Genomic DNA, 21,684 nt, shown 5'->3' with positions numbered 1-21,684 from the left:
CCTTGCTACGGAAGTCGCTGCGATGTTGGACTCTAGCGTGTAGGCCGTCGTTTGCCAGGCCCGTTTCATCAATGAATCAACCCTGTTGTCCATTGGGTCTCTAAGATGTGAGGAGTCCTCAAATGGCAGGGCTGTCTTCTTTGCCATTCTGGCCACCTGTGCGTCTACTTTAGGGACTTCTTCGTAGACGCTCACATCCTCCTCCGCGAAGCGGAGTCTTTGTTTGTACTCGCGGGACAGGAAGAGATGTCTGTCCGCAGTAGCCCATTCATGCATGATTACTTTTTTCAAAGTATCATTGACTGGGAACACGATGCGATTCCTTGGCCTGAGCCCGCCAAACATGTCGTCCTGTACGGACCTAGGCTCCACCGCATCTTCTAGCTTCATTGTATCCCTGACGGCTCTAATCAGGTCATCCAGGTCCCCGGATGAGAAAAAATACTTCTTATCCTCATCCTTGGTGTCAGAGGGACGGTCTGAGAGTTCGCCGTCTGACAGGTCGCCTGGGGATTGCTCAGAGTCTGAGCTCGACAGCCGTATGTGGCTTGCTCTCTTAGTGGCCTTTTTTTCCCGCTGGGCTGGGGGGAGGCTGGAGATCGATGCCCGGACCTCCTCCCTGACTAGGGATCTAATATCCTCCCTAAATGCGGCCTGTTCATCCGTGAGGATCTTTGAAGTACAGTCTTGACATAACGGTTTTTTGTACGCCTCATCTAACTTTTTGAGGCACAGGGCGCATTTCTTGCACTTTTTCCTAAGGTCTTGCTTAGACCGGGTGGATTCCCTGTCCTGCAAAAGACACATGCATGCACATAAGGGAAAAACACCTACACAATGTTAATCCCTGGGCATAACATTCCTGCAGCAAGTCACACTTACGGTTTGCAGGGCTTCCATCTCTGAATCCTTTGCAGTCATACTTGCCAAAAGTGTAGACAGGATCAGGCCGACAGATAAATCCTTCCCTGAAGGTGTACTGTCAGTGGAAGCTTGCCGGGGGGTCTCCATTTTTAAATCTCCCGCTGGGTCCGGTCAGCTGGCGGCGTCTGACGTCACCGCGTCACGCCGCGTCCTTAGCTCCGCCCCCCGACGTTGCGCGCGGCCGCGCCGGCGTCCTGGAGGAGAGAGGCTTCTGAGCCCATGGCCCGCCGCTCTCCCCGGCTGAAAGACGCTGCCGTACATGATGCAGGAGCGGACTCAAGGACCTCTGGTCCGCCGCTCCGATGCGCTGCGGTGGTGATCCCCGGGCGGTCAGACCCGTGGCCTGCCGTGCTCCCGGACCGCGCTGACTCTCCGGAGGTAAGCGGGGAAGCAGCCCCATGGACCGTCCGCCCCGCTGTCAGCAGATTCCTTCTGGAGAAGGTGAGAGGGGAAAACGGCCCGCCGATGTAATCCTGTGGCTCCCTGGAGGGAGCACCTCTTGCATGTCCCTGTAGGGACAGGAAGCACTGGTGAATGGGAGGCAGGAGGAGCCTTTTGAAGTCTCTTGCTTCCTGTCCCTACAAGGTCAAGGTGCAACCTCCATGTCTGCCGTCAGGATGGCGCTGGGAAAAAGCAGCATTTCTTCTTTTGCAACATTTTGTATTACATTGCACATTACTGTGAGAAAAATGGAAAGCATTTAGCTGTCGACACAGCAAATTTACAACTCTTAACCCCTTCCCAACCGCATAGTGTAAATATACATCCTACGGTTGCAGAGGATGTATGGATTTGGTTTGGGAGCCCAATCAGCTCCATACCTGACCATCCCCAATGCTGTTTTCAGCAGCTGTGATGGAACCCCCAAGAGTAGTAAAAAGAACTGTGGGAACACTCCCTTTGCCAAACAGCAGCAGTCTCCCCTTATCCACTTTCAACCGTGGCCGCTCAGTTTAGTGTGTACTTCTCAGAAGGGGAAGGCAGAAATCGCTGCCAGGCAAAATAACCAGGCATGTTGAAATCCAACTGCTAGATCACAATGCGCCCTTTGGGGAGAGAGAGTCAGAAGGCTCCCATACACATTAGATGGTTGGTAATTTTGCCAAAATTGGCCAGTTCCATGGTATATATCAAATGTGTATGACTAGAGATGAGCGAGCGTACTCGGAAAAGCACTACTCGCTCGAGTAATGTGCTTTATCCGAGTATCGCTGTGCTCGGGTCTGAAGATTCGGGTGCCGCTGCGGCTGACAGGTGAGTCGCAGCGGGGAGCAGGGGAGAGCGGGCGGGAGAGAAAGATCTTACCTCTGTTCCTCCCCGCTCTCCCCTGCAGCTCCCCGCTCCGTGCCGGCACCCGAATCTTCAGGGATGAGCACAGCGATACTCTGATAAAGCAAATTACTCGAGCGAAGAGTGCTTTTCCGAGTACGCTCGCTCATCTCTATGTGTGACCAACTCAAATCCTCTATAAAACCATGTAAATGCTATGAATCTGTATATGTAGATTTGGTCATTTGTAAAATAAGAGCTGCTGTGAGACAATCCTTTGGAATAGAGGGAATATTAAAAACCCAAAATTGAGAAAAACACTGCATATTCTATCAATTTAATTTTCAAAAAACATTTTTATATAAATGTCAACACACACATGCCAATCACTACAACACAACTGAATGCTTACATGAATTTTGTACTCCAAGAAGTTTTTGCTGGGAGGGGCTTAGTGTAAGATTTGGCGATGTCATCGTGTATTTGAAATACCTCCAGAAGTCAACCAATGCATTCAGACTAAACATTAAAGCAAGTGCCAGCTCTGGTAAGGAGAAATGTAAAAACATAATGTTACACGATAAGTTTATACATATTACTTACATTTACTTTTTTGTACATAATGTAAAACAACCAGTAAATGACCTTTTACTCTAACCAAGTACCACTAAAAGAAGTATAGCCTAACAAAAGGGGTTGTCCATGCCGATTCTGACCATCACCTGACCTCACAACTGCACTCTGACAGAACGTATTAAAGCAGCTCTCACACATGCGTTCAGAAAAGAACTGCGTGAAATCAATGGCAGCGTTGTACCCCGGCATTTCGGAACATCACGCTGATTGCGGTATAAAGCATTATACCGCAATGTGCTCACAGCGAAAGTATAGCGTGACAGACGGCTTCCTTTGACTACAATGGAAGTCGGCTGCGTGTTTTCCTGTGGCAATTAGAGCATGCTACAATTTCTTTCACGCTGGAGAATTCCGCAGCGTGAACACTGAAATGCAGAAAGCTATTAGGTTCAATAGAACCTGATAGCTGCGGGATAACGCAGCAGAAATCCATTTGTGGGCATTAGCCCTAATGCAGTCAAAAAAGGTTAGAGGGCTTGTCAATTGTCCTGACATGTCTGTTTTAGTATATACTTTTGTTCCATATAAAACAATTCTGAAGCATCTTTTCTTACAACTGAGTTGTTATTCCCCTTGCAAATTTATGACCAAATTGACAACTGGGCGTTACCATTTTCCCTGACAAACGGGTCACTGGAGAATGTGAGACTGTGTTGGGGCATCTCCAAGTAGTAACATCCCGCTAACAATTACTCATTCATTTTCAGAAGAAATAAAGGAACATCACATTTCAGAGTTTTAAGGAAAGATGCTTCAGAATGGTTGTAAGGAACAAGTATTTACTGAAACAGTCATGTCAGGAGAGGCGGCAGGTCCTTTTTAAAAACCAAATGGGACTATGTACTAATAATCCCATATGGTGTTAAAAGTACACGTCAAAAGGTACCAATCATATACATGTTACACAAATGGGGCATATGAACAAGGGTTTCCATTGTGAGACAAGCCCTCTGAGGTTACCTTTACACAGAGCAACTATCAGTCAGTCACTAAGACAAGTTGTTGAAGCGTATGAACACTTGGTCCTTTGCTTTCAATTATTCAGCCAATAGTTGTCCTATGTAAAAGGTACCCAAAGATCTAAGCAAAATGGTGATGAGGGAATAGGATTAAATTAGCATTACAAATGTAAATATTTGATTTATATCCACTTTCCTGAGAAACAGTGCATCAGAACTTACCAATGTACCATAATGGCCAGCATGAAATCTTATAATATGTACCGATTATTTTCCCAGTCCTAAAATAGAAAAATACAATCAAATTAATATATCACCAGAATTTAAAATGATAAGACAAGCTATATTCTTCAGGAGGGTGGGCAGCACTGGCCAATCAAAGCAGTGTGCGGTGTCTTAGAGAAGCGGCACAGCAATCTTTGCTTGACCAGGACTGAAGGGTCGCTTTAACCCCAAGTACCAAAACCTGTTTGTGCCGGACGGCGCGGGTTTTGAAGCTGCCTTTCTGCCGCAGAATTTCCGTGCGGTCCTGCTGCAGTAATTCCACAAGATTTACGCCCCGTTTGACAGTTTTTTTTATGTTTAGCTATTTTTGTATATTAAAAACACTTTTTTGAAAATATTTACTTTTGTGTCACCACATTTCAAGAGGCATTACATTTTTATTTTTCCACTGAAAGATCTATGAGGGCTTGTTTTTTTTTCAGGATGAACTCTAGGGAGAGGAGGATTTCCTGGCCTTCATCATAGTTTGAAAGATGGGTTCGGCAAAACCATGGGTTCTCAGGGCCGTGGCTTACACTGCCACACCGTTAAAGGAAGTGTGGACAAACTCGGGTGGAAGAGGGGTCCCTGTAAGAGAAGATCTTCTCGAAGAGGGAGGGGCCACACAGGGTCAACAAGCAGGTTGACGAGGTTCTCGTACCATGCACGACGGACCAGTCTAGTGCAATAGCAGGCATGCCCTTCATCTTGACCTTCTTGAGAAGTCAAGGTATGAGAGAAAAGGGAGGGAAGATGTACGTGAACCTAAATTTGGCCTAAGGAATCACTAGAGCATCCCACTGTTTGAGCCTGAGGGTCCTCAGATCTGGACACATTAATTAGGAAGTTTGTGGTTGAATCTGGATGGCATCAGATCGATGCTCTGATGACCCCATTTGTAACAGAGCTTGTGAAGCACGTTGGGGTGTAACTAACAATCTCCCAAGTCATCTGACCTCAACAACTCCATGCAGAAGTAACGGTTCAACTTCTTCCGGTCCAGAACAGGTCTGACAGTGCCATCCTTTTTGGGCACCAGAAATAGGTTAGAATAAAATCCCTTTTAGTGTTCTGAGGGAGGAACTGAAACCATTACTCCCCGATGCTATGAGAGGGTTTTCTTTTCGTGGGACTAGTTGTACTTTTAAAATAGTATCATTTGTTGTTCTGTGAGACTTTTTGATCGCTTCCTAGTCTGTTTTTTTGTAAGGTGAAAGAGGCAAAATTTGCTATTTTTGGCATATTTTTGTATTTCTTTTCACAGTTTGCACTTTGCAGGTTAAATAACGCACATACTTTTTTACATGGTTCATTATGAACACGGCGATAAAAAAAAATCATTTTTCCTTCTTTTTACATAAAAAGGGTGATTTGAGTGTTTTTTTTACTTTTGTCCCACTAGAATTCTTGAATTTCACAACTTTTGATAGTTTTTATAATACACTACAATACTTTGTTATTATAACGCCCATGAAGAAGTTCAGGCAGAAGCCGGAACTCATAGGCCACCATAGCTGGCACACCCGAAGGACATCTTTTATCATAAAAAAAATAAAAGTGTATGGGCAGTCGTTAAGATTACTACCCAAATAAACCAAAATATAAATACAAGGGGACCGGTCCACTCAGTATATGCCTTGTTCCTGCACTTGCTTGGTTATACATCTGCGCTTTCCACTAAAAGATGAAGATAGAATAATGTGCTGACGTGGATCTGTGAGTGTAATTCATAGTAGCCTACTGTCCTGCCAAGCTGGCATCATCAGGGGTAAGGGGCTATGGAGAGGTATTGAAGAAACATGTTTAGGAGGCGGCTTGGCAGGTGATTTTAGTTTGCATACGTGAGGCTGTACTGCTCAGTCCATACATAGTAGGATACTACGGACCGAATGCAGGGTCGTCACACTTATTGATATCACATCTATGTGACGCAGGCTTAATTAGGAAGGTTAAAACGGTTAAATCCCTTCTAGTTTTACTCACATTTCTGTATAAATCATTCCGGCCAGAGACAAGTTTAGAAGCCCCCAGGCCAGGACAACATTCCGGGCGTGCGCCTCTCTTCTCATCTGGATGGCTGTGTCAATAAACGATGTAGATGGACTTCGCTGCTCGCTCTTCTCTCCTAGTAAGAGCCAAGCAAAACAATTACCAGCATATCCAAGTCACGATTTTACACAACAAAACACGTCTCTCCAGCATAAAGCTTCCAGTTCTTTGTGTCCGGTTCTCTACGCTGAGGGTAGCAGTGTAGGGACACTCATTTTCTGTTCTGTCACTTATGTGGATTGGTGTGGTAGTTGTTGAGCACATCACGTTAAACTTGCAGTGTGACGTCAGAGACGAGCCTGATGATATGCAAGAGTCCCTTGTATGCCTGATTTATAGATCTCTGCTAAGCAGGCTAAGGCTAGGCTCTGTACCCCTATTAGGATGGGGCTAGGTGGAGACTTTTTGTAGTGCGACTTCCCCAATTGTAACTATGAAGTGACAGCAGCCGTTCACAGAAGTGTATTCAGTTACACGCAACGGATATATTCCTGTACTGCAGCTTGGTTACAATTGGAACGTTGCACTACAAGAAGTCTCCATGTAGCCCATCCTAGTAGAGAGAGACCCTGCATACCATCAGACTCATCTCTGGCTGTGTCCTGCAGAGCTTAAAGGGGTATTCCAGTTGTGACACAAATTTTCAAAAATTCCAGATATGATAGGTGTTTGTGCCATATTTGTGCAGAGCAAGTTGTAGGTACAAATCGTGCAGCCATTACCTTCTTAGACTGTGCAACATTTCTGATGTTTCCTTGCATCACTATTTTGCACGATGGCCGCAGCATGAAACTACATTTTGCACAATTGCCCGCTCTGTACTTCCTTCCTGTCTGTGTATGGATTCTGGCTTGGTTTTCAATTCCCAGTCATTGGTACAAGGCTTGTATAAAGAGGCTAACATTGACTTGCAGGAATGCTGCCTTTCAATAGGTGGTGCTGCAGAGGAATTGTTCCATCTCCCTTATTTGTATATATTACCCAGAGCAGCACGAATGGCCTTATAAGTCTCTTCACCTATTCTAGGTGCTCTCCTTAAATAGCGCCCCCCGTTCGGCGCGAGACAAACCCGATGCAGGGGTTTAAAAAATAAAAAAATCGGATAGTACTTACCCGAATCCCCGCGCTCCGGTGACTTCTTACTTACCTTGCGAAGATGGCCGCCGGGATTTTCACCCACGGTGGACCGCAGGTCTTCTCCCATGGTGCACCGTGGGCTTTGTGCGTTCCATTGCCGATTCCAGCCTCCTGATTGGCTGGAATCGGCACACGTGACAGGGCGGAGCTACGAGGAGCAGCTCTCCGGCACGAGCGGCCCCATTCAGAAGGGAGAAGACCGGACTGCGCAAGCGCGTCTAATCGGGCGATTAGACGCTGAAATTAGACGGCTCCATGGAGAAGAGGACGCCAGCAACGGAACAGGTAAGTGAATAACTTCTGTATGGCTCATAATTAATGCACGATGTACATTACAAAGTGCATTAATATGGCCATACAGAAGTGCTGAACCCCACTTGCTTTCGCGGGACAACCCCTTTAAGGAGAAAAGATAGCGTCCCTGTCCCGCTAAGTACTGCTCTGCTAATGGTCAGCAGCTCTGTCCTGAGAGTTGAAGAGGAAAAAAAAAAAACCCATCCCCGGTCATTCCTACTGAGCATGCCTGACCTGTAGCGCCGGAATACCTATAGGACGTATTCGGGGCGAGCTGGGGATAGACACTCCTGCTGTGCAGAAGGTGATGGTTTGTAGGGCTACAGGCACACAATCCAAAGCAGAACCACAATGCAAACTTTTATAACTTTTGATCAGCATTCATTTGACAGCAACTTTGTGTAACTGGAATACCCCTTTAACATGCAGGTACTCAAAAACTACTACACCAATCCACAAGTGATAGACCACTGACATCAGCGAGTCTGTCACTATACTGTGCTGCCCCCACAGGGTGCAGAAGCTTCCCTTTAACGCTAAAAAGTGAAAAAGTTGTCTTAACCCCCTATAAACCCCTAAAAATCAGGCTTGTGGAACTCTAAAGTGCTGGACATTATTTCCCCCCATCATTTGCCATCAGAGAAGAGTCAGGACATTCTAATGTGGATGGAGATGTCCCGTCTCTGATGCAAATATCGGGGGTAAAGAAGGTCCAGCATGTTAGACTTCAGCAAGCCTGATCTTTTGTACTCAAGGGAGATAAGCAGCCACCAGAAGTATCTGGCAGCAGCTTATTTCTCTATCCCCATGGAGAAAACATGTATGTAGCTAGAATAAGATGAGACATTATGGGGGTTTGTCCCAGGAAAACAACTTTTTCATTATCCACAGTATAGATGATCAGTATCCAGTTGGGTGAGATCAGACTGCTGGGACCCCCCACTGATCCAGAGAACAGGGATCCAGAATGCCCCCAAACAAATGGAGCGATGGTCCGATGCGCACAATACTGTTCCCTTCATTTCTATGGTACTGACCCCCACCAGATGCTCATCTCCTGTCCTGTGTATAAGGGATGTTTCCTGGAACAACCCACTAAGGTCATGCAAAGGATCTTGTTAAAGGGGTTGTCCGAACAGGTTTTCTTATTTTAACCCTTTCCAATCCAATTTGTATCCTGGTTTTTCTAGGGGGCTTACTCTTTTTCTGCTGTTATACAACGGCGCTATACGCAGGCTAAAGCCAGTACTGCATGAGGTGACACGTTGGATAAGCTCCGACAGCAGAGAGGCTGGCAATATACAGTAAAAGAACCCCGACGGACGTCTTCCAACATCAGAGCTTTGCAGCCTTAAATCATAATGTCTTCAGACATCAGACAGTGGATTGGAGAAGGTTAAATCAAGTGTTCCATAATAAGAGATCCTGCAGCCCCCTCTCCTGGATCCCCGCAGCACTGGTTTTCCCTCTGATGCTGTGTTGAAGCTTGTGATTGGCTGCAGCAGCCTGTGTTGTCCCAAGGCAGGCATGGAGGTACAACGCCAGAGATGCAGGAGAGGTGACACCATCTGTTATTATGACAGACCCCAGCAGTGTATAACGGGGTCCGCTGTTCTGCCAGAAAAAAGAAAAAAAAAAAAGCGCTGCGTGCATCACTGCTTTCTATCAGAGATTATGGAGGGCAAAGATGGACATAAGGGTGGCTTCACAGCTGCGTAGGGGGGATTCCGCTTCCTGAACGGAGGAGGGAACGGATAAGAGGAATCCCCACAGTCGATCGGCGGTCTCTGGATGGAGCCAAACAGCGCCGGATGGACTCCAATGACTATAATAGGCTCCATTCGGTTTCCGCTCAGCTGATGGCTTTTCAACGGAAGAAAAAAAGCGCTGCCTGTTGCACTTTTTCTTCTGGTATTTTGGTCTGCGGCAGAACATCCGACCGGAGGCACCAATGCAGATGTGACCCCGGCCAGAACGAATGAAGACTCAAAATTAACACCAAGTTGTTAAATGAGGCACACAGCCTTGTAAAGGGGTAATGCAGGGTGTCAATATTAACCCCTTAAGCAGGAAATCACTGCAGTGTCTATGTATGGTAGTACTACGGCTGCATAGTGCCGCCCCCTACAGGGGAACAGCTAGATGCACTTCCAGATCTCTACTCTTTGTCAGTGAATGGAATCATGTCTATTTACACCCAGAGACGGAACTCCCGCCGCTCCAGCGGTAGAACAGCCGCAGCCATGCCGCACGTACCGCCCCCGGCTGGCCGCTGTGCACACTAGCAGTACCTCGCACGGCATCCAGGAAGGCGCTGCTCTTGTTACTGTCCGCCATGCCGAGGGGTGACAGCCGCCACCGGCGAGGGGTGCAAGGGAAAAAAGACTCTTTCACCAGCGCAGACCGGCCGCACCTCCCGGTGCACAGTCCCTGAGGAACTTCCCGCCTACCGGTAGCGGCAGCATGGAGTGATGTCATCAGCGCCACGTGACTGAGATGTACGGGAAGGGGCGTGGTCATATATGATACAGTGTAGCGCAGGGCTACAGCTCATGATTCACCATGGCAAGAGCTGCCGGAATATCAGATCACTTGGTATTCAGGCAACGACAAGCAAAGTAACTTATTAAAGGGGTTTCTAGGAAGCAGTAATTTTAGTTGAGTAATTCCTCGTATGAGTTGTCATACGGTTAAAGGGGTTGTCCACTTTTAAAATTTAGAGCCCCATTATTTAAAGGGGTTTTGTCATTAGAAAAAAAAATCAATACTCACCTATTCCCATCAGCCTCCTTACCAGATCTTTCCGTCACAGATCTTCTCCTGGCTCCTCCAGTCCCCCTGGTCACGTCATCTCCAGCTGACCGGATCCTGTTCCTCCTGTTTTGGAGCGGCCATTAGCTGCAGTTCACTTTCTGCAGGGCTACGAGTGTTGTAGCTTTAGTGCGCATGTGCGATATCTCGCCACTAGTGTTTCATGTAGTATATGAAACACAAGCGTAGAGATGTCACGCATGCACAGCAAGTGCCAGGGATTCGGCATTCCCTGCTAGGCAGCAAACGCTGCGTCACTTGTAGCCCTGCAGGAAGCAAAACGCAGACAATGTACGGTTCATCACAGGAAGAAGAGGATCCGGCCGCCTGGAGGTGACCTGAGGGACTGGAGGAGCCAGGAGAAGATCTGGTAAGGAGACTGCCTGGGGAGGAATAGGCAAGTATAGATTTTTTTAATGACAGAACTCCTTTAAAACAACAAAACAGAAGAGTACTTACCCTTCTCAGCCTCCGCAGTCCAGCGCTGCAGCCCCGCCATTCACCCAGTCTCCATTTACAGCAGGTGACCGCCACCAAACCAGATGACCATCAATCAGAAGCTGCAGCGGTTACGGGGGGTCTGAACGGTGATGCTGCAGCCTCTGATTGGTTGGCGACGGTCACCTGATTTCCACTGTCAACAGAGACTGGGTGTAATGCAGCGCTGGATCAGCAGGGCTGAGGAGGATAAGGCCCCCTGTCCACGGGCGTTGCGGTATCCTGCGACGGATCCACCCCCCGGGAGCAGAAGCCGCCACCGAATCTCCGCTGGTCAGCCCTATCTGATAGATAGGCTGACCACAGAGAATCGGGGCAATTCACAGCATGCTGCGAATTGCCCACTGCGAGCTGGGAATCACAATGATTCTCCGCTCGTGGACAGGGGGGCGGCGCTTTCCATAGCAGTGCTATGGAAAGCTTCAGAGGGCATGATTCGCCGGCGGTTTACCGCCGGCAAAATCACGCCCATGGACAGGCACCAAGAGTACTCTTCTGTTTTGTTGTTTTAAGTGAAGTAGCTCTAAATTTTAAAAGTTATTTTCTAACTGGACAACCCTTATCACAACTTAAAGGGGTGCTCCTATCTCGAATGGTAACACTGCTGATTACAAGGTAGCTGGGATAACTCAAGATAGGTCGTTGTGGGTCCCACATCTGAAACCTGAACTTATCAGACTTTTAGACATACCCTGTAAATATGCCAAAAAAGTCTGAGATGAGAATAGTTCTTTAAAGAGACTCTGCCACCTGCATTTAGTCCTAAAACCTAAGTATAGGGGCTAAAAGTAGGTGACCCGCTGAGTCCGGGGATGTAAATGTTATACTTACCTTCCCGTTGTTTCCCAGGTGTAAGCGCTAGAAGCCGCTGATATGTAGTCCACTCATTCTAATTTTATAATGGACAGACTACTTAGCAGCACCACTCAATGAACTGTCAGGGCTGACAGCGGGGAAGATAAGTATAACAATTATATCCCCGGACTCTGCACATCACCTAGTTTTAACCCAAAAGGGCTAAAAGCAGGTGACAGAGTCTCTTTAAGGACCAGTCATTTTTTGGGGTTCTGTTTTTATTTCCACTTTTTAAGAGGCACAACTTTTTATTTTTCTATCAACATAACTGAATAAGGGTTTGCCTTATGCGGAATGAGTTGTATCTGTTAATGGTATCATTTATTGTACTACATAAGGTATTCAAATCCAATTAAACATTAAAGGGATTTTTCCATTGTAAAGAAGTCTTTCCCAGCATACCTCTTGCCCCACAGTAATAATCCCGCCTCTTCGATGTAAGCCAGTGACCAAGATTGCAGATAGGTCACATGACCGTGTCGGCCAGCAATTGTTTCTTTTTCACTCTATAGTATACATTGCCGGCCTTTAACTTCTGACCAGGGCAATATATGGAAGCATGTGACCGCTGTGGCCAATCAGAGGCATCAGCGCTGTATCCTGGCTGCCATGATACTAGGAGTTTTGGGTCATGATGCTGTGGCACAGCAGTCACGTGCTTCCACGCAGCCGGTCTACCTGGAAGTCACAGCACTGTCCCGTGGCCCCAGTAGAGATGAGTATGCCCTCATTTATTATTCTAGGGAGGGCCCAGCTGGGGAACGGGGTTTTGTTTTAATGACAAAACACCTTTAAGTAGTTTGAAATAGAAAAGAGATGCAACTGCGCCATTGTTTTTAAATGTTGTTTTAACAATGTGATGAAAATGATGTTCTCCTTATTCTCTGGGTCACTGTGATTATGGTGATGCCAAATTTATGTAGCTCTTTATGTTTTACTACATTTAAAAATTAAAAAAAAAATTATTTTAAAATAAACAAATTGCTTTTGTGTCCATATTCTGAGTCCCATAATGTTTCTGGTTTGTGTTGATGGGGCTGTATGAGATAAAATATAAAGGATTTTTTTTTTATAACAGTGGAATGCATAAAAAACTTTAATTATATTTTTTGTAAACTCCATTTGTTTCCCTTAATCGGCAGGATAACTTTTTTGCTTGGGTGGTTACATTTTTGGGGACACTAAATATATGCAGTATATGTTCTTTGCAGTTTGGAAATTTTCATTCACTAAATCTAATTTAAATTGCACCATTTGTTAAAAATATGAATTATTTACCATATTATTAATCCCATTAGAGGACATTTACTTCTAAACATTTTAGTGTCCATAGGAGGCAGATCTCCATCTCTGCAGGTCTTCTCTCACAATTTTATTTTTTCCCCTTTTGGGTTGGGAATACAGGCCTGGCAGCAGATCACCCGGTAACCCACATGAGGAGGGAGATCAGAGTTGCTCTAACTTCTCTGTAGCTTACCCTACCTCCAGAAGAAAAGGAGGCATAGACAAGCCCTAACTCCTCTGTGGCCTGCCAGCTGTAAGGTCCTTCTCTCACCAAGGGGGAGGTGAGTTGGAGAAGAACACTGTTGGACTCACCATCCAGGCCGAGCCCTTTATTTCAGAAAGTAAGTATCCCAGGCTAGGTAAGTATGGAAATGTCCCTCCCTCCCATGCTCTATCTGAGAACCTTTCCGCCATCCCATCCATCGTCCAGGACACTTTACCCCTCTCATCCACGGTCTGGGACACATTCTTCCCTCATTTCTATGCTCTTTTAGTGCTCCCTTATGTCCTGGGCAGCTCTTTGGTGAGGAGCTCTTCTTCGGCCTCCCCTATCTACCTCATTCTTCCAACTCTTTAGGGGACTTCCCTGCCATGGCCTCTTCTCTTTCTCACATCTGTGATGGGGAGAAGATTCCTGCCTCCTTTCTCCCTCCAGGGCTCCACTCATTGAATGGCTATGATTGATTCATTGAGCGCTGCTGTGATTGGCTGAGCTGCAGTGCTCGAGAACCAATCAGAGCCAGCACTTCCACAATGTAGCAGACTACAAAACATTGCTAATGTGCTGGAACCCATTGAAAAGCATGGGCTTCACATACATGCGATTTGTAGCGGTCACATTATGAGAAAATCGTGCGATTTTGTCTCCCGTGTGAACGCGGCCTAACACTTAAGATTCTTAAAGGGGTTGTCCCGCGCCGAAACGGGTTTTTTTTTTTTTTTAACCCCCCCCCGTTCGGCACAAGACAACCCCGATGCAGGGGTTAAAAAAACAAACCGCTCAGCGCTTACCTGAATCCCGGCGGTCCGGCGTCTTCATACTTACCTGCTGAAGATGGCCGCCGGGGTCTGCTTCCTCCGTGGACCGCAGCTCTTCTGTGCGGTCCATTGCCGATTCCAGCCTCCTGATTGGCTGGAATCGGCACGTGACGGGGCGGAGCTACACGGAGCCGGCATTCTGCACGAGCGGCTCCATTGAAGAGAGCAGAAGACCCGGACTGCGCAAGCGCGGCTAATTTGGCCATCGGAGGGCGAAAATTAGTCGGCTCCATGGGAACGAGGACGCTAGCAACGGAGCAGGTAAGTAAAAAACTTTTTATAACTTCTGTATGGCTCATAATTAATGCACAATGTACATTACAAAGTGCATTATTATGGCCATACAGAAGTGTATAGACCCACTTGCTGCCGCGGGACAACCCCTTTAAGGCATTCCTATTAGTATTTTTGCCTGGTGAGTTACTGCCCTCCCTTAGTGCACTGCACACCGACCACACTGGGCAGTCTGCATGAGTATTAGTCAACCTCATCGATTCCTACTAAGACCTCATGTCCATAGGCGTTTATTCACCGCGTTTTACACGTGCGTTACACAGCCCTGGGATGCGCAATGAATGGAGTCGATGGATTTTTGTTGGTGTATGCACATGTGCCTATGGACACTGCATGTCGATACACGTGAGAAAAAATAGCAGCATGCTCCATTTTACTGCGTATTACAAGCGTACAGCCCTATTGATCTCTATGGGTGCTTGTGAATATGCAGTGTTTACGCAACTGGGTGCATAAGCACTGCGTGTGAAACGCATGTTGCTTGCATACATGCAATGAAGTGATAAAAAAGCAGGAAGAAGTTGTTGCAACCATATGTGCACAAAAAAACGCATACGTGATCATACACAGGGAAAAAGAGATTCAATATGCAGGGATACACAGCTAATTGCACACAGCGTTTTACGCGTATGTCCATGGACATGAAGCCTGAGATAAAGTAAGGGCTCATTCACACGGGCACATGTGTAGAACACTGTGGGTTGGCAGAGATTGTGTATGGCTGTGAGTGCACTGTGCATGGTTGCGTATCACATGGACGCAGACATGTGCAGTGTTTTTTTCTTAATTTCCCGCTCTGTTCAAAGTAGGGGTCCATATGGAGATACTGTCCACACGTAATATATTGCATATGGAGAGCATATCATATGCAGCCCATATAAGTGTATAGGGCTCACGCTGTGTACGTACGCAGAGAAGCAGAGCATGCTGCGATTTATTTCTTGCATATCGATACGCAGTGTCCACACATCGGTGTGCATAGATCAGTGAAAGTCCATTGACTTTCATTGACTCCGTTCACCACGTGTTACACACGGGATATACACGTGCATAATACGCAGTGACAATGTGCCAATCAATAACTAAATAACCTACACATTTATGGAGTGCATCAGAAGGGCACATTACCCTATCATCACCTCTAGTGGTTGCTGCACCTATTAATTCATCCATTTTACTGCCCTCCTTTGGATGAAGGCTGAGGGCTAGTAACTAATCATCTCTTGCTAAATGACCCTCTTCCCATAATTATCGTTACTGTACTTTCTCCTCTTCTTTTCTACTACCGGTAAGTAGAGTTCTCAATGCTGGCAGTTATGTGAGTGCCAATGAGTGTCAGCCTTCCTCTGGTTGGAGTGGTTAGGCTCTACAAATATCATCTTGACTAGTAGGTGTGCTCCATCACATCTAATGTCTCAGTAATTATAGCGAGGCATCTGGCTCATTTTAAAAGTCATCCTTGACATGCTGTTATCATTGTACAATAACAAATCTTCACTCTGATTGTCCTTTTCATCGTCATCTTCGTCCAGACTGGACACATTTGTTAGATTCTCATCCAACCTTGAAATCCACCTTTAAAAGAAAAAAAAAATCTCCAACTGCAGGTATGTCTTGTGTAGATTCATCTCCCCCCCCCCCAGAGGTGATTCTTTTCCCAATTTCGCGCCCCCCACACCCTTTTGGGAACCGTTTCAACTTGATAGCATGAGTATGATGGAGCAGTGGAGGCACACCAGGAGAATTCCCGCCTGTCCTGCTACTTTGGCTGTCTTCCTGGGGTTGTGTTTCTGCCTCCGCTGTGCTGATTGTCCTGTTGATTTCTAAGCCAATGGTTGTGTTGGATCATGGTTCCTACTGTGGGAGAGTAGAGGAGTGGAGGACTGACAATAGCTGAGGCTGGTTTGTTGTGACGCCTGTCTGCAGCTCAATTGAAACTGCAATGACAAAGAGAAGCTGCTGGTGCACATGGATGGTGCTCAAGCGCAGGCCTCTGCAAATGCTACAGTGAATATTTTGTACAGGGTGGCTGCATGTGTCGCACTGGGAGTAACATTGAGTATTGAGTGGGGTGAATGTGTGTAATGCATGGAAGGTTCAGATTGCTTTACCAAGACATGCTGCGAAGTGGCAAACAGGTTAGCGGAATCTACTCTCTCATTCCCACCTGCAGCCCCTGCTAAGAAATGTTCATGAAATAAACACATCTGTATTTGCCTTCTCTGATGGGACTTTTAAAATATTATTTTACTCCTTAATTGAGAAGGGTAAGCATGGCCATGATTTATATACTTTATCTGCTTTACCTCTGTCAGTGAATACTATTATGCAGGCAACTTCAGCACAAACTAGTGGTATGGATATGTAAAATAATATACAAGACAAACCTACTCTACATGATGTTTTTCTAGCTGTGACTCAAAGCAATAGTGTCTTGGTCTCCATTTCTGTTCAGGTTGGTAGCCTGAAAGAGGATGTTAGATTCATAAGACATGATTTGCAGAAAGTTCTAAAGCACAGACAAGTATTAATGAAATGTAAGAAAAAATTGCTCCCTATGCAAGATACAATTAGCAAATGTGAGCAGTCTATCCGTACTTTTTTTGAAGGATGGCTGAAATCAGTGGTTGGAGATATTTTGTCAGCTTTCTTTGCTGACTCATTTAATACTTGAAGATCAGTCCGGCTTTATCCAGAACAAACCAACCTTTATAAACTTAAAGGGGTTGTCCCGTGGCAGCAAGTGGGTCTATACACTTCTGTATGGCCATAATAATGCACTTTGTAATGTACATTGTGCATTAATTATGAGCCATACAGAAGTTATAAAAAGTTTTTCACTTACCTGCTCCGTTGCTGGCGTCCTCGTCTCCATGGTTGCCGTCTAATTTTCGCCGTCTAAAATGGTCGAATGGCCAAATTAGACGCGCTTGCGCAGTCCGGGTCTTCTTATCTTCTCAATGGGGCTCCGTGTAGCTCCGCCCCGTCACGTGCCGATTCCAGCCAATCAGGAGGCTGGAATCGGCAATGGACCGCACAGAAGAGCTGCGGTCCACGGAGGGAGCAGACCCCGGCGGCCATCTTCAACCGGTAAGTATAGAAGTCACTGGAGCGCGGGGATTCAGGTAAGCGCTGTGCAGTTCTTTTTTTCAGTCCCTGCATCGGGGTTGTCTCACACCGAACGGGGGGGGGGGGGGTTGAAAAAAAACAAAAACCCGTTTCGGCGCGGGACAACCCCTTTAAGTAGGCTATATTTGAATCTCCAGGTGGACCATCAAGTCAGTGGGGGCAGAGCTGTTTTTTCACTTTGAGTGTTGAGTGCAATTATTTATGGGCTATTGCATGGTTTAACCTGCTTTATTTAAAACTGGGGGCAAGAGTGGCTGGATGTTATGTTCCGGAGGGGAACAAGGCAGTAGTGCCCCCTGTCCCCTCTTCTCTTTGCTTTGGCAATCGAGCATCCTGGCTGGCTTGATAAGGCAATCACCTGATATAGTTGCATTGCTGTATAGAGAAATTGAGGAACTTGTCCCATTATATGCAGATCATCTTTTGTATAGAGGGATGTGAGTAAAACTATGGGTTTTATTATGTATATTTTTTATATATTTGGTAAGATATCGGGTCTTACTATTAATTGGTAGAAATCTGTAATTCTTCCCTTAGATCCCTTGCCAGTGTATTTTCCATTGGAACGTATGCAGTATTGTATATGATTCCAATGATATCTCCATCTGAAAGTCAATGGGTATCGCAATTATATTTAGTGTATAGAGCTTATCATACTTCATTAAAGTTCTTTAATTTGGGTATTAGATTAGACTCAGACTGCCCGAAATGCAATATGGATGGTGCAGATTTAATGCATATGGTCTGGGACTGTGTAAAATTACGTGAATTTTGGAATGGGGTATTAAAGAAAATTTAGAAAATATATTTTGTTTATATTGGTCTTAATCACAGACTTTGTATACTGGTTATTGTGGATGGGCTTGATGGGTACACTCTTTTGGGAATTCAGAGAACTGTATATCGGGCACAGAAGCTAATTACTGCCATTGGATGCAGCCTCTCCCCCGCTTGCCAACAGTAGAAGATTTTGTTGCAAAGCGAAGAGAGGTTACATCTTTGGAAAGGGGAATATATCAAAATGGATGTTGTTTGACTAAGTTTGAGGAAATGTAGGGACGCTGGTCGGATATATAAGTGAATATTTAATACTGAATGTTGGTTGGATACGGGTACCGTAGTAAAGTTTATGGGATTTAGAGTGGGCTAGGGGGAGAGGCAAGAAGGTAGAGAAGAGTTAGCCTTTAATGTTGTGAGTTTTCTTGTCTATTTAAGTAAGTCTTGTTGGTATGGGGGGTGGGGGTGGGGGGTTGGATCTGCTTAAAAATAATTATGTTTCAATGCATGGTTTGGGTGGGGTAATGATTTACCTTAGGTATATTATGCTTATGTATATACTAATGCATATTAATGTATAGAAATTATGTGATACTGTATTAAAATTATAACTTTAATAAAAATGATCTGATTATAACTTGATAGCACAGATCCTGGACCATCTAGCCTTCCTGATTCCTTGGAAGGTGATCAGCTAAGGGAGAGTCTGGTCGTTCCTTCCCAACACTTGGGGACAGATTGTTCCAGAATTTCCCCTAGCGCTCATTGTCCTGCATCATTAAGTTTTCCCTCTACCACTCATTCACTACATCTCCCCGCTGCACTTTACTCGTTTGTTTCAGTTGAAGAACACTACAGTAATGACAATCCAAGAAGAACCCACAACGCCAGGGTCACAGGTTGTCAAGCATCCTACGGCAGATTGAGTCCCACATGGCGGGTCTCTTGGCCTGCTGTATTCCAGGAGTCGACAACTAGATGGCCAACATCTGCAATCAAGATCAGACCAACGTAGAGGGTGAGCTTTTCTCTTTTTGAAAAGTAGGAAGTCATTGTTAACATTGATTTTACCCTAATCTTGGCTTGGCTTGATAACTAGCAAAGGAGAGATGAAACTGTACTTTTGCTTCTTTCCTATCCCTGCCTTCTTGAGCCTTCTTGTAGGTTGAGTTCTGTCCATTCTCTCATTTCTCTCAGATATTAGGTGTCCTCTGCAAGGCATGGCTCATACCATAGGTACCTTCTAGCCTACATGCTTTCTTGGGATCTTAATCAGATCTGTGATGTTTTTCAGGAAACTGCTTGCGCACATAATCCACATGGCCTCCCCTCCCACTCTAAAACTGCCCCATCTTCTCCAGTGTACAGTGCTCCTGTCTCCCCCGATCTGGTTTTTGGCAGGGCAAACCTGTTGAAAGCCAAGGGCATCACCCTCTTTGGCAGATGCCATTCTATTAGATCGATAGCATTTATTTGTAAATCGACAATGGCTTTGGCCACCATGCTGATAAGGACATTTCCAAGGCTTCACATTTTTCTAAGTTCTATTTAATGCATTTCTTCTTGGCCACATGGGTGAGCAGGTGCCAGCATACTGAGCACACTCATCTTCTTCTTTACCTACCCCTTGGGAACTGCTTTGGAACATCCCAAGGTCTTGGTTTGTCCTCCAATGACACAGACAAAAACCAGGATTATTGTTACTTACCGTAAAATCCCATTTCTCGTCTCATTCATTGGGGGACAGCACCCACACCATATTAATTTTTCATGAGCCCTGGTTGTCTTTCCTGAAGGGATCCTCAGTCTTTTCTGAATCTTACACGGTATTATTATTTTTTTATTATGGTCTATATTATTTAGTGTTCAATATTTTTTTATTGAAAAAAAAATCACAAACTTGTTATGCAGCACAGAAATAAATATTTCCATATGAAATTAGCATAATAAATTTCTAGTGCCATAGGAAATCTGTAATGTCATACTCAATGCCAGGTGATAAATAATATTCTTGGCTTCAATAAAAACTACAAAAACAAAAACTTAGATATTGCAAAAAAAGGGGGTGGGTGGGTTTAAATGCGAAGGGAGGGGAAGGAGGAGGGGAGGGGGGAAGGACAACAGGATCTGTATTTATTTCTTCAAACTTTACCAGCATATTATTATCTGCAGTTCTACAAGTACTCCAACCAAGATTATGGGATGAATATATACTCCAGAAGCACTTCCCAATGTGCACTTCGGGGTAGAGATTGAAATTCAACCTTCATGTATTATGTCTTAACTACAAAATTTTTCAAACAGAAGTAGTCCAACCATGGTCCCTAGTCCCCAACAAACTTCCCGAGTCTATCGTTGCTGTAGGCATGTATCTTTTCATATATACAATGTTCAGAGAGAAGTTGGGTTTGTTTTCTAGCAGCAAATGGACAGTTTCAGACACAACACTTCTGGTAGGTGTCCTTTCGTTTCACTTCTGTAGTACACACAAGTTTTCTCTAGGAGGCACTTTCCTTCCTGACTCTAGGTGTCCTCAGTCCAAGTTAACTGATAGACAATCCCCAGGGGAACACTCATGACACGATGGATCAACACTAGAGATGAGCGAACGTACTCGTAACGAGTACTTACGCACCCGAGTACCGCCATTTTCGAGTACTTCAGTACTCGGGCGTAAAGATTCGGGGGGCGCCGGGGGGCGGGGAGAGGCGCGGCGGTGCGCGGGGGGGAGCAGCGGGGAACAGGGGAGAGCCCTCTCTCTCCCTCTCCCCCCCACTCCCCACTGCTACCCCCCGTGCCGCCACGGCGCCCCCCGAATCTTTATGCGCGAGTACTGCAGTACTCGAAAATGGCGGTACTCGGGTGCGTAAGTACTCATAACGAGTATGTTCGCTCATCTCTAATCAACACACAACTCTTGCCCTTCCTTGTCGGCTAATTACTCCTCTTGTTTTGGTCCTAGTAGGACCAATCACTCTAAGCTTCAGTCCCTGGAGGGGAGATGTCCCACAGCAAATGAGATAGGCCCACGGCTCTGTGCAGGTAGAAGCAAAACAGAGCTTCAGCCTCCCGATGACATGTTCTCCTCCACCAACGACATCTCTGCACACTCCTTAGTTTTCTAGACTACGCCCCCCAACTACTCCTTAACTCCCACGAGACCATGCACAACACACAAGTTAGGTAAGACAGAGTTGCCACAACACAGCTTGTTAGCACTTACACAGAACACAAGTGCACACAAGACAGTTTATACAAAACAAACCTACAACTACTCTAAAGCCACCCAAACTCTGGACTACTACAGTACCACACTTGGTGCCTTTCCCCTCCTGCACTGAGACTACACGTGGGGAAACAACCTGCAGCTAAGACCAGATCCAATAAAAAAAAGGGGTTAAAGGGTGAAAACCAGATGACCCCATTAGAGCAGCCTTCGAAAAGTTAAATTAGTAAGTGATACAGT

At 45.7% G+C, this 21,684-nt stretch overlaps 1 protein-coding gene across 2 annotated transcripts in view; it reads right to left on the bottom strand.

The window, feature by feature from the left end:
* TMEM209 (transmembrane protein 209) overlaps positions 1-10,003 on the bottom strand; it is a 29,727-nt gene extending 19,724 nt beyond the window's left edge. The window contains exons 1-4 of one of the 2 annotated variants that reach the window (XM_066592153.1): positions 9,789-10,003; positions 6,036-6,177; positions 4,011-4,069; positions 2,606-2,737 (exon numbers count right to left, since the gene is read on the bottom strand). In XM_066592153.1, the coding sequence (XP_066448250.1) occupies positions 2,606-2,737; positions 4,011-4,069; positions 6,036-6,121 (277 nt within the window). In that variant the 5' untranslated portion in view covers positions 6,122-6,177; positions 9,789-10,003. The remainder of the gene's footprint in view (positions 1-2,605; positions 2,738-4,010; positions 4,070-6,035; positions 6,178-9,788) is intronic. The other variant, XM_066592152.1, reaches the window with a different exon arrangement.
* Between the last annotated feature and the right edge of the window lie 11,681 nt (positions 10,004-21,684).

The sequence above is a fragment of the Eleutherodactylus coqui genome, chromosome 2, assembly GCF_035609145.1.
Source record: "Eleutherodactylus coqui strain aEleCoq1 chromosome 2, aEleCoq1.hap1, whole genome shotgun sequence".
In the NCBI taxonomy this organism is placed as follows: domain Eukaryota; kingdom Metazoa; phylum Chordata; class Amphibia; order Anura; family Eleutherodactylidae; genus Eleutherodactylus; species Eleutherodactylus coqui.
Note: the sequence above shows the minus strand (reverse complement) of the source record. Positions and strands in the feature narration are given on the sequence as shown.